This window comes from Aythya marila (genome assembly GCF_965140915.1).
Source record: "Aythya marila genome assembly, chromosome: 2".
In the NCBI taxonomy this organism is placed as follows: Eukaryota; Metazoa; Chordata; class Aves; order Anseriformes; family Anatidae; genus Aythya; species Aythya marila.
Genome location: NC_139043.1, coordinates 21573517 through 21586827, shown reverse-complemented (window position 1 = coordinate 21586827; position 13311 = coordinate 21573517). Strand labels below are relative to the sequence as shown.

Genomic DNA, 13311 nt, shown 5'->3' with positions numbered 1-13311 from the left:
GTGTGGACAAAATATGTATATTAATTTGCTTATTCATATAACTTTAGGGCTGCAAGTGAGCATTTGAAAAGTAAACAGAATTAGGTATGACAGTTTTAATGTATGAATTTATTAAATATATTAATGCATTTAGCAGTATACAGAGATAATGTTGCAACATCTTTATTGCCAATTTTGTTAAATTGTTATATTTTTAAATATAATAAGAATTGTATTTTGATTTACTTATGCTTTATTTATCAGAGAAAGCAACCAGTGAGATGAACACTGCGGAGGACTGGGGCCTCATTTTAGACATTTGTGATAAAGTTGGACAGTCGCGCACAGGGTAAGTGAGTTCAGAAATTATCTCATAGACTTTAATTTTGTTGTATCAGTCTTTCTTATATTCAGATGAGAGGAATGAAAACTTAGTTATCTTGTAAAGACTTTTGAAACATCTCGGTTTAACTTAATTTAAATCTACTCTGGTAAGTAAGTACTACAAGGAAGAGGAAAACATAGAGATTTTCTGCCCAAATAATTACAGTTCTTCCTTTGGAGATACTAACTGATCTGTTAAAATTAGGAATTACATACAGCAGTTTTTCATTGGTGTAACAGAATAACCAAGCTGATATGTTTTAGCAGTGTCAGTGTAAATCCAGGAGACATCATTAGGGGTTTTCGTGTAGAACCATAATCTGGCTTGGAAGTGACCTCCAGAGGTCATCTAGTCCACCCCCCTGCTTGAAACAAGTCTAATTAGATCAGGTTGCTCTGGACCGTGCCGAGCCTTGAATGCTTCCAGGGACAGAGTTTCCACAACCTATGTGGGCAACCCATTTCAGTATTTAACTATCCTCATAGTAAGCAAGTGAATAAATAAACCTGCCATCTGATTGCAATTTTCCTTGTTCCTACTTGTTTGCTGCATCGTGCCCTGTGACCACAGCTCTCAGAAGACTCAGGCTTCATCTTCTCTGTGTTCTCTGTTTAAGGAGTTGAAGAAAGCAATAAGGTCCCCTTTTAGCCTGCCCTTCTCAAAACTAAGCCCAGATCTCCATGTCTCCTTGTACGTGACTCTCCTCTAACTGTCTTGGCAGCACTCCACTGGACTTGCTGTGGCGTGTCAATATCCTCCTTGTGCTGGAGAACCCCAAACCAGGCAAACTCCAGCTGCAGTCTCACAAGTGCTGAACGAGGGGATGGATCTCTTCCCTGGCCTGCTGGCTATGATGTTATACTGTGGCCCAGGATGTGGCTGGTTATCTTTTCAGTCAGGCTGCTCTGCTGACTGCTGTCACCAACTAGGACCTGCCAATCCTTTCCTGTGGAGCTGCTTTCTTGGTGGCAGGCTAGTGCTGCCTACCCCAAATGTAACACCTTGCTTTTCTCTTGCTGAATTTAATGAGGTCTGCCCATTTCTCCAGACAGTTTCTCCTTACTAGACAGTAAGGAGACTCTTACTAGACAGTAAGATCCCTGTAGTTAGCCCGCAGCTCTCCAGTGTATTGACTGCTTCTTCCAACTGGTCAGCAAAGTTGCTGAGAGTGCGCTGCCTCCCATTATCTAGGTCATTAGAGCAGTACATTTAGCAGTACTGGTCCCAAGAGCTGGAATTTGCACTACTGGTGATAGCTCTTTGATCTTAGCAGTCCAGCCAGCTTTCCGCCCACCTTATCACCCTTCCATCCAACCAATATTTCACCAGTTGAGTGATAAGGAGACTATAAGACAGTGTAGAAGCTTTGCTAGAACCAAAATAGAAAGCATCTGCTGCCCCCTCTTTGTCACAGAAATGAGGCTGTGTTTTTGTTTTGAGAAGCCGTTTTATGACATCAGGGCTTTATTAACTGTTCATTTTGAAAATGTGCTATTGAATGAAACCCACCTTGATACAGGCCATTAATGCTTCCATTATTAATTATTTAATGAACTTTCTCATAGACTTTATGTGTGGCCTCATTTCTTGGACATGAAAAGCTAAAATGTGAGTTGAGATAGCAAATAAAAATACAACACTGAATAAAAACGTGATAGATACACTGAAATATTGTTTTTACGCTGTATTCAGATTTTGGACATGTATTAAATACATCCCCCCCAAGCATTCTCTGAAATAATTCACATAAGGAATGGCATCAAAAAGAGAGTGGTGCCGTTGCTGCTGTTTAGAGAAAGGCTTCTTTCAGGAGGACTCGGACTGCCTTGTAAGACTGTGGGAAACAGTACAGGATGTCAGACAGCAAATTCCCACCTGGGATTTTTGTTCCGAAGGACAGGTTCGGAAATAAGCTTATTCCTTGGGATTAGAGATGGTCTCTAGAGGAGTGTTTATAAATAGCATGGTGTATTGAGACTGCTGTGCTGTTGTGTATCACTCCGGTTAGGATAACAAACAGCTGGTAAGTTATTAATAATGCTGTTAGTCCCTATATGTAAAACTGTATTTCTGCTGTGTGTGTGTTGCTGCTGAGCCTGTAACAATAATATTATTATTGAAGGTTTCAGTACTCTAGTTCATCACTGAAAGCTTTTGCGTAGGCAAGATTTAGCCTCACAGTGACTTACCCTGAGCAGTGCTCAAATGTGTTTGGCTGCAAGAGACAGCTGCTTGGGAGTACAGACAAATCTTCTGGCAACATACAGCTAGATGTCTCCACGACAGCTGGAATTTCTGCAGTGATTTTAAAAACAGAACGAAACAACAGTAGTTTTATACTGGCTGTGACTTTAACCTTTGTAATACTTACCCTGCTTGTAATAAGCTGCCAGCTGACTCATTGCTTAACATCAGATTCTGTTAAAACTTGCTGATAGTGTGTTTTCTTTGTTTTGATGGATTATGTCATGCTACAGCAAGGTAAAGCAAGGCAGAATTCCCCATTAAGTTTAAGGCAGATATGCTACACTGTATGTAACTCTTCTGCAATTTAAGTTCCTATGGCAGGGATACTGGTCATCAGAACTGGCATCTGTTTTAATTTCTTCACCGGTTCTGGTCTGATGCAAACTGTCTGGTCTTGGCAGAAGTTTAGATTATGTAGCCTCTATTTTATGGATTTTCTTTTGTACTAGTCTTTAAATTGCATGCCCTGCAACACTGTAGATAGAAATCACCTTATACCAAAAGCCAAAATAGACTAGAAGGATTGTATTATTTATTAAGTGGCATTTTTTGTTGCATAGTGTTATCTGGCACATTGTCCCAGACAATGCTAACAATTTGTTTTCATCCAAGGTAGTTGCTGGATACCTGTTGTGCTGCAAAGAAGTTTCATTTTCTCCTAAGATAAATTAGTTACAGTCCAGTAACAGAATGGCTAACTGCATGCATACAATTGTGCTACTGTTACTTTTTATATTGCCATACCTTGGGTACAGCAAATCACAAATAGCAACCACTTTTATCTTTCTTCCCTTAATTCAACCAAAAAAAAAAAAAATAATACTGCTTTAGCAAGTTAGAACCCCTCCACAGCTCCCTCTTTTTAATTGGAATTAACTTGATACTTTCTGCATGTTTTGTGTATCAGGTTCTTACAGTGATCTAGAATTTGTCTCACTTGGAGTCAATCAAAACAGCTTTTAAAATCTCTGATATATATATATATATATGTATATATTTATTTTTTTTAGTAAGTTGTCCAGTTCTGCAGTTGCATATTGTATTTTTGTGTTACGTTTTTTAGGAACATTGGTAGTATCCAAAATGGTTCAGTGAGCAAGCTGCCTTTTCAACATGAAAAGATGATTAAAACACAGTGTTTTTGGAAAATTGTTTATTTTAGAACTGTTGATTGTGTTTGACTTGCATTTTAAATCAACTCACTACAGGAAAGTTATACATTCTGCATATTGTTGGCTTGCAATCAAAGTGCTTACACAACTTAATCTATAGTTTATCAGCTCCTAGTAAAATAATGTTATGACACTGGAATTACTCATTAAACAGAAAGAAAAGGAAACTTTAAAAATGTAATATGTTTTAGTTTGAGGTGCACCCGTCTTGCTTGCTATCTGTTAATTCCTCAGTGAGTTTTAGTTCATTGCTAACTAGTTCTTGAGTCCAAATCTGTTTGCATTTGGCCTTGAGAAGTTTGTACCTTTTGTTTTGACTTAATGAGACATATCAGTACTTATGTTTGAAACTATAACTACTGCAGTTTTTCTCTAGGAATGGTAGTTAATAACAATGAGGCAATGGAAAAAATAGGAAGTTGGTGACTGGGTGAAGATAGCAACGGTTAAGAAAATAGAAACATTTTGCAGTGCTGTCTGTTCATCGAGAGGGATTTGGGTATTGAAAACCTGTCATTCAGAAATGGCTTCTCTGTGTTGCTACTTGTTTAACTTTGTCCTGAGTCCTTATGGCTTAATCACTGCCTCTGTGAGTCTGTGTTCTGGTTAGCTCGTTATCCTTTTGTTGTTTCCATGCCTTTGTTTGTACAAGAGAAAACAGTAAAATTGCATGCTTGATAGTCTTCTAAACCAGTTCTTATCTTTTTTCCTACCCCCTCAAGTTACCCAATGTAAGTAGCATTTTACGTAGTCATCCCTAGTCATCCAGTGTATGTGTCATACAGAAACCAGGAAGCTCTTGGACTAGCTTGTTTCTCATGGAGCAAGGAGGAAAATGGAGACACGTGGTGTGGTGGTTCTACCTTGCTGAGTAGCTGAGCTCCACCACAACTGATCTCACTCCTCAAAGGGAATGGGGGAGAAAATTTGATGGAAAGGGTTCAGGGATTGAGATAAGGACAGCGAGATCACTCAACAGTTATCATCGTGGGCAGAACAGACTCAGCATTAAAGAAATGTATTGCCTATTACTAACAAGCTAGAGCAGCGAAAAACTAAATACAAACTAAAAACATCTTCGCCCCAACCACCCTCTTCCACCTCCTTCCCCTGAGCAGCGCAGGGGAACAGGGAATGTGGTCAGTCCAAAAATCTTTGCGGATGTATTTGTAAGTTTTTATGAATTAATGAGAAAGGTGTTTTTTTTTTTTATATATATATATTTTGAAGTTGTATTTGACATATATGAAAGATCATTTGATTTTGAAGATTTCCTGTTACTTTATTAGTTTTCAGAAGGAGTTACCGTAACAAAATCATTGTAGACTAATGGTCCTGGTCCTGGACTACTAAGCTCCTGAACATGTAGCCTACTTTTATAAATACTGGCTTAGCAATTAATGTCCATTGTTCATGATTTTTGTTGCTTGCAGTTCTAACACATTGTTTATCCTACTCATAAATGAACGCAGTTATTTATATAATAATGTATACATTAAAAACACAGTTATTTCTGAAAGTTTTATCATGTATTCTTTCTCAGGTAAAATGAACATAGCAGAAGTCTCAGATAATTAATAGGTAATGGACAGTACTTATCTTACAGCCTTCATTTGCAGTAATAATTGGTTGTATGAAGGTATACACTGAGTAATATGTAGTCTTTCAATGTGACAGCATTTTCTATAATTAGTACTACTGAACATGAGAGAGACACTTCTGTAAAATGTAGACACTGCCAAATATAGTATAGCCAAGCAGTGGTGTAACTTATACCTGAGTTTCATATTAGTTCTTGGATATCAATTCAATAGAACTGACTTTGCTTCCAAGAAAAAAAAAAAAAACACAAAAACACAAAGTTGCTATAAATGCTCAGAAAAACATAAAATCTCTTACTTTTAAATATACCCTTCTCTTTTTCTATTTCCCTACTGTTGCCTATTTCAAGGCTATCTTTTTAGGGCTATTCAATAGGTAATACTTGTATGCTCATGGTAATTATACCCTACACTTGCTCAGCCTTCTACCATCTCCAGAGACAAAATAACTGAGACACACACGGATTTAAATACATTAAACTGTCTGAAAATCCCATTCAAATTGTTAAATTTCCTTTTCCCTTTATGTCTATTTAGGATGACAAAAGTAAAACATGAATTCTATATTTATCTGCTTTAAAACTTCTGTGCAGTTTGTCTAACACTTCCCCCCCCCCCCCCCCCCCCCACTTGTTTATTTGCTATGTATTTTCTTTATAAATGTTATCCTGTAGATTAAAGCGGACTCTGAGGAGCATAGCGGTGGTAATTAAAAACAATGCAGGAAGGGCGTGTTGGTAATCAGTATGTAAGCAAATATTCTTAGATATGTGTGTGGAATATGGAGGAGGAGTAGATCTTAAGGGAACGTATGTGGAGGTAATTATCACCCTAATTCGTTAAATAAATATTAATTGCATAAGGTGATTGTATATCTACTAAAAGGGATAGAATATTCAGACTAATTTTTAAGTATGGACTGGGATGAATTGAAAGTGAAGCTAAGCTTACCGAGCACTTTTCTTGAAGGTGATTGATGAGCATGACACAAGTTAAATGTAGGAAACTGCTCTCTGCTTAACTTCAGTTACTAATAAAAATTATATTGTGACATTAAAACATTGAATATCTGAGGAGGCTTCTACAGCACTTAAGTCTTAATTTCAGCTTTTTTGCTTATGAAGTTTTACGTGTTAGTGACTAACGCTGACAGTTATGATATTGTATATGTATTTCCAGAGAAGATTTTACATTGATTTAGGCTTACAAGACTGATGTAAGTAGAGATTGTAACCTAACTTTAAAAAGTCAGATTTTTTTCATTGTGATTTGAATGGACACATGGGAATTAGAGAGATGTTAAATGAGGGAGAAAAGGAAGGGATTTACAGTACAAAAACTTGGTTATGTTCATGTAAAAGTGACAACTTCTGCCCTGCTCCTTCTTAAGTGAAATGCAAGCATTCCTTTCTTGAGCTGTATTGTCATCAATGGGGTATGAGTTCTGAATCCTTGCAGCAAGTGTTCAGTGTCCTTGGGCACTTTGTAGAGCTCACTTGGAGAAGGGGGAAGTAACACAGAGTTCTGATATCTGAAGGAGTTCAATGTGTTTGTTGTGTGAGAAGGTTGGAGTGGGAAAAGAGAGTAACCCATACAGGGAAAGACACTCTGGGGAGCAGGTAGGAGAGAAGCACAAGAAATCATGTGGTGGTTGAAGTGATGACTGTAAATTCACTTGCATGTCTTAGATGCTGAAAGATTTTGTTTTGATACCAGATTATTTAAGAGATCTGTGTTAAAAAGAAATTAAAGCAACAATATGAATTTGATGTAGCAAAAAAGTATTTTCATTAAAATCCTGTTATGGAGTTTTGAAATACATTGCAATCATATACAAATATTTTATATAATGATTTCTCTGATAAGAGTTTTTCTTAGAGTGAAAAAGAAGTATTTAATGAAGGTGTACAGACTACAGAGAGCTACAGTACTCTAATTGTCAGGAATTTTATGCATTTCTGCAGTACTTACAGTAATTCTCTCCAACTAAAAAAAGGATATGTAGTTTATTGAGAGGTTTTGATAACTAAGACTAGCAATCATACAGATAAAAATGGCTAGAACAGCTAATGGTGTTGATTTATTTTTTTTTTTTTAATTGAATGTTGCACTTTAAAGCTACTAAATAATTTACTGTTTGTATTCAGGAGAGCTTGCACTCTGTTGGTGTTGTCATATGTGCAGTAGGAAATGTTCATTGCAGTACATTATTTTAAAGCTGTCTTGTGTTTCTTTAGGCCTAAGGATTGTCTCCGTTCTATTATGAAGAGAGTGAACCATAAAGATCCCCATGTTGCTATGCAGGCGTTAACAGTAGGTTACTTTTTAATGTAGTGTTTTTCCTTCCTAGAAAGCTATATTGCAAAAACTCTTATCTGACTTTTCTCTCTGATCCTTCTTTCTTTAGCTTCTGGGAGCATGTGTATCAAACTGTGGTAAAATCTTTCATTTAGAAGTCTGTTCAAGAGATTTTGCCAGTGAAGTCAGCAATGTATTGAATAAGGTAATGTATTGCATTGATTTATATGTTTCGTATAAAAGCTAAATCAGAGAGTTGGGGTAACCTGAAATTGGAGTGGAATCTACTTCTGCAAGATTGGAAATTTTGGGAGGGGATACAAAGGAGAAGGGGGGGATTTGGGCAGAAGGATACAAGATGACTGTGAAGACTGTGAGAAAAAGCTTCCGGAATATCACTTCACAATACTGAGACTTATGTATTCTGTTCACGTGGGTAGTGGGACTACTTTATAAGTATACAAATGGACATAACACAGGACCTTCTATAACCTTATTTTACTCTGTTTTGGGGCTAGTCCTTATTGTTTAAGTGATATTCGTGAAGGCCATCAAACACAGTACTGAAAAGGGTGCTTAAAGGGTGTCCCTTTTCTAATAAGAACATCACTTAGTAATATATGTGACTTTAAAGTGTCTATACAGTTTATGTTGACAACAATATGAAATTACATGAAATTTAAGAATTAAGAATAGATTCCTACATTATTTAACTAGCTTGTTTTTCTGCAGGGTCATCCAAAAGTTTGTGAAAAGCTGAAAGCCCTTATGGTGGAATGGACTGATGAATTCAAGAATGACCCGCAGCTTAGTTTAATATCTGCTATGATAAAAAATCTTAAAGAGCAAGGAGTTACCTTCCCAGCTATTGGTTCACAGGTACAATACGTTTTGTGGTGGTTCTTAAAAGGAATGAAAAATTCTTTTTATCCTCAGTTCTGTATTTTAAAATTTGTAATCTTGAATTCTATAATGCATTTAGCAAACAAAACAAAATCTTTCTTTTCTAAATAAAACATTCATATGTGAGTTGAACTGCCCTGTTTTCCTTTTATTTTTATATTGCAGATGAATACAAATCAAAACGGTGAACTTACTGCATTGTCACAGTTTTTCAATTAATTTACTTTTACATTTTTATTTTTTTTGGTTAGGCTGCTGAACAGGCAAAAGCAAGTCCAGCACTAGTTGCCAAAGATCCTGGTGCAGTAGCTAACAAAAAGGAAGAGGAGGATTTAGCTAAAGGTGAGTACGTTTACTTGCTGACCCAAATAATTTGTTGGTAAGTATCTAGTGAGGCAGGAACTTTGCTTCCTTCCTCACTGTGTGCAGTGTATTTATGGATTGTAGATATGATTTCTATTCCTTCCTTTCTGGAGGGTTAGAGATCAAAACTTATTCTATGTATAAAACAAAATTGAATAATGCCAGATTTTCTTAACCCTTGCCAGACCAAAACAACGTAAAAATCTGTAAAACCTCGTGTTAAGAATGTTTTCCATAATGTAAATGTTTGATACAAGTTCTGCACTTGAATTTTCCCTCTCTCAGGGGCCAATGAAGCATATTCACTTGCAATTTAAACATTTGATTGAAGCAGACCATGAGGATTATAGTATAAGTGGTATGCGAAGTTGGATTCAGTAGGTTGGGTGTGCTACTTTAAACTTTGTATTTCTTTGAATAATGCTTCCTTAATGTACTTAACATGACTTTAAGCCTTTGACTGCTGTAAGCAGACTGTTAAATGTCTCAGTGCAGTCCCAGTAAACAAAGCTAGGATGTGTTTTATTTATTTATTTATTTACTGTTGTACCAAGGTATATTTAAAGATAATTTAATGATCCTATACCGTGTGCAAAGAGTTATTCTTAGACTAGACTGATCCGTATGGCTTACAGAGTGTTCAGATTTCAGCAACATAAAGGCATCAATTAGACCTTGTATGTAGTATGGCTTTTGGCTTAAAGTTAATGACTCTTCATTATATGAATGAAGACCTTGTGCTAGTAGATGGTGGATATTTGCAGTTTCTCATCTTTGATAGAAAAATTCTTCATTTAGCTATTGTCTAATATAACTTTGACCTATTTAAATCACCATTAGCCCATCTGTAAATGTTACTTGTGGCTTCTTCAGTAGTTGATCCACCAAGGTCTGGTTTTCAAGGGTTTTCTGTCTCAAGGTTCAGATTCTGCATGGGTTCTTTAACGTTTGTCCAATTCTTTTGTGTCTCAGTCTGTCCCATTTTATACATGGTCATCTATTTACAAATTTGGAGGAGTTTATTATGACCGAAACCTTTCTGCTTAGTGAAGTTTAGTTGACAATGATAAAGCAATTTATAAAATTATTCCAGGAGAGATAGGGAGAGAAAAAAGGATAGACAAATAGACAAGCAAAAGGCTTTCTATAAATTATGATTTAAGGACAGACTTTTTTTACAGTTAGGGTGATTGAGCACTGGTGTAGGTTGCAGAGAGGTGGTAGTCTCCTTTCTTGAAAATATTCAAAAGCCATCTGGACGTGGTCCTGGACAGCTGGCCCTAAATGACCCTGCTTGAATGGGGATTTGGAACAAATGACCTCCAACCTTAATTTTCAACCTTAATTAATCTGTGTGATTGTCTGATTTAGGCTAAAGCCTACTGATCTAAAAGACAAATAGTGTGCAGCTAAACAGCTGTATCTTTTTAGCATTTTAAGCAGTCTGGAAGAGTTGAACCTCGTGTATGCTAGTTAGAATGTAGATCTGCATATCTGTTTAAGACGCTAACAGTAATAGTAATAATAATAAATGGATCACTTCACTGAGTTATCCTGATTGTGCTTAAGTACTACTCATTCCTCCTGTCCATGTTGAAAGTCTCAGTAACTAGGAGTGGAATTATGCTCTATAGTTGTAAAACGTCTTTTCATCTTTTTACTGTTATTTATAAATGAAAGTCAGAAGTTGGTTATGATGCAAAAAAATGGAATTATACTACAAGTTTTCATAGAGATAAATTTTCAAATCATTCAACGCATTTATAAAGCAAATGTTCATCTGGATAACTTTTTCAGATTAAGAACTTTTCATAACCTATCTGAATAACTTTTTTTTTTTGTAGCTATTGAATTGTCACTAAAAGAACAAAGGCAACAGCAAACAACACTTTCCAGCTTGTATCCAAGCACCTCAAGTCTTTTAACAAATCACAAACATGAGGGCCGAAAGGTTCGTGCAATCTATGATTTTGAGGCTGCTGAAGACAACGAATTAACCTTTAAAGCTGGAGAACTTATAACTATCCTCGATGACAGGTACCTTGTACAGAATGCTTTCTAGAAGTGGTTTAGACTCTAATAATCGATCAGGAATAATGGTGTCTGGTATGTAGAAGCATATCGGAATACCATTGCAGTTAAATACATTTATACGTTAAATATTTTATCTCTGATTTTTGACACAGAAATGTAATGGTATAAAGATTAATATATAAAGATTTCTGCATATATGCAAATTGTGTTTATGTACAAGTAATAAAAATGCCTTGTACAGTGCAATTCTTGGAAAAAATCCATGTCAGTATGGGGTTTTAAATATGTATTTATCTTTTAGTGATCCAAACTGGTGGAAGGGTGAAACTCAACAGGGTATAGGATTGTTTCCATCTAATTTTGTAACAGCTGATCTTTCTGCTGAGCCAGAAATGAGTAAGTAACTTTATGTTTACTTATAAGTTATAAGTTAAGCTTTGCCTTGGCTCAAGGGATGCTTCTGTAGTCAGGTATTATCTCTGTGATCCCTGAATGGGAAAGGTTCAATTGCAATTTAATGTAAAGCTTGAAGTAAAACTGAGCCCTTACTGTGCTTTCACAGTCATGTCTCTGTGTGGCAGACCAAGGTTACCTAAGCTGGCATCTCTTGAAAAATAGGATGCTACCTGCTGCTGGCTTTGTCATTAGCTTCCTTGAGACTCATTTAACAATTTCATAGACAGATAGATAAATTTTGTAGGCAACAGCAGGTTTTTTTCCAAACTGTCTTTTTACTTGGTTGCAAAAGTACATATTTAATCAAGGAAAAACTGAAGGTAGGAGACAGAAACAGATTTCCATTGCTCGAATGGTGTAAGAAATCTAAATTATATCAGTATATATGTGGAAGGAATTTTTTGCTGCATATTGATTTATCTCTCTGTATCAACTTATTATCAGTCTAACATACTCTAAGCATGTAATAAAATAATATTAGGCAAAGTTTTAAGACGCTAAATCTAATTTCTGTAAACTGGATGGGTTTGAAAGATGAATTTCTTGTGTTCTCAATATCTGTGTGTCAAGGGTGTGAGCAGGTCAGCAGAATTAGACCCTGTTGGGGTTGTATGTTCTGTATTAAGGCTAATTGGTAAGAGTAGTATATGGCAGCTTTTTTGGTGGGTCCTCTGCAACAGAGGAGTGAGATGCTTTTGCAGACAATATTTGATGGAGAAGGAATAGCAAAACTTGACAATTTTCCATTCTGTATTTTACTTTGGGGAAAAGAAGACTCCAGTTTGTCATGGATGATTTTACCATTTTTATTGTAAGGTTTACTCACTAGCCCTGTTTCTTCCAATCACTCTTAGTCTGCTTTCCTGATTATTTATTATTAGGCAGTGTTATGTAGAGGGAGACTATAATAAAGACATTTAGTTGTTAAAACGTGTGTTTCTATTGACCTTGTGTGAACAGATGTCTTTTTCTAGTGCAATTTATTGATTTATTTCTGAAAATTTCTTGTCTGTGGAGATGCTTTTGTCCTTCAATGGACAAAATAATGTCAACAAAATAATTTTTAAAATTTTCACAGTAGATTTTTCAGATCCAAAGATCTTAGGTAACATGCTAGCTGTGAAACGTTGTCATTGCTTTGTTTATTTCTATTTTATAAAATAAAGATCTGCCTTTACCTTACAGTGAAAACCGAGAAGAAAACAGTGCAGTTCAGTGATGAAGTTCAAGTAGAGACAATAGAACCTGAGCCCGAACCAGTTTATATTGATGAAGTAAGTGTGATACAGCCACTGATTTTTCAACTAGTGGTATGCTTAAACATGCGATGTTTAACCCTTTCAAACTTTACCTCCAAAGTAATCAGTTTGAAATATCAAGAGAGCGTAACCAAAAGAGAAATGGGAAGGAAAAGTTGAACTTTTTTTTTTTTTAAATGAGCATCTACAGTGCTCTAATTTGTTCATTTGCCTTGAAGTTCTCAGGAATTTCTGAAACTGAATTTGGAGGCTGCATTCAATTTAGGGCCCTACTCCACGACTGTTTACCTCCCATCTAGATGCTTGGTGTGGAGTCATGTTTGTTCTAAAGCTGTGCTTTAAAGACCTCAAGACCCCTCAGATGTACCAATTATAAATACTCCCTTAGATTTATCTCTAGTATAACCAGTGCTGTCTTCTCCCGCACTTCCTTCTGTGAAAACTGTGAGCTTTTTGTTGGTCTAAAACGTATCCATTAAGATTCACACAATCTCACCTTGGTGATACTGCAAGGTTCCCAGGAGCTCTCAGCCAAAGCTGTTTTCCCCTGTCCTTTTCTTTTTCCAAGGGTGCTATTGTCATAAGATTTTTTTTTTTCCTTTCTCTCTCATGAG

The 13311-nt window shown here is 36.2% G+C and overlaps 1 protein-coding gene across 2 annotated transcripts in view; it reads left to right on the top strand.

Annotated features, from left to right (window-relative positions):
- STAM (signal transducing adaptor molecule) overlaps positions 1 to 13311 on the top strand; it is a 35530-nt gene that overhangs the window by 10709 nt on the left and 11510 nt on the right. For both annotated transcript variants that reach the window (XM_082753873.1, XM_082753872.1), the window contains exons 2-9: positions 244 to 328; positions 7622 to 7697; positions 7792 to 7887; positions 8415 to 8561; positions 8837 to 8927; positions 10793 to 10985; positions 11284 to 11378; positions 12624 to 12712. In XM_082753873.1, the coding sequence (XP_082609999.1) occupies positions 244 to 328; positions 7622 to 7697; positions 7792 to 7887; positions 8415 to 8561; positions 8837 to 8927; positions 10793 to 10985; positions 11284 to 11378; positions 12624 to 12712 (872 nt within the window). The remainder of the gene's footprint in view (positions 1 to 243; positions 329 to 7621; positions 7698 to 7791; positions 7888 to 8414; positions 8562 to 8836; positions 8928 to 10792; positions 10986 to 11283; positions 11379 to 12623; positions 12713 to 13311) is intronic.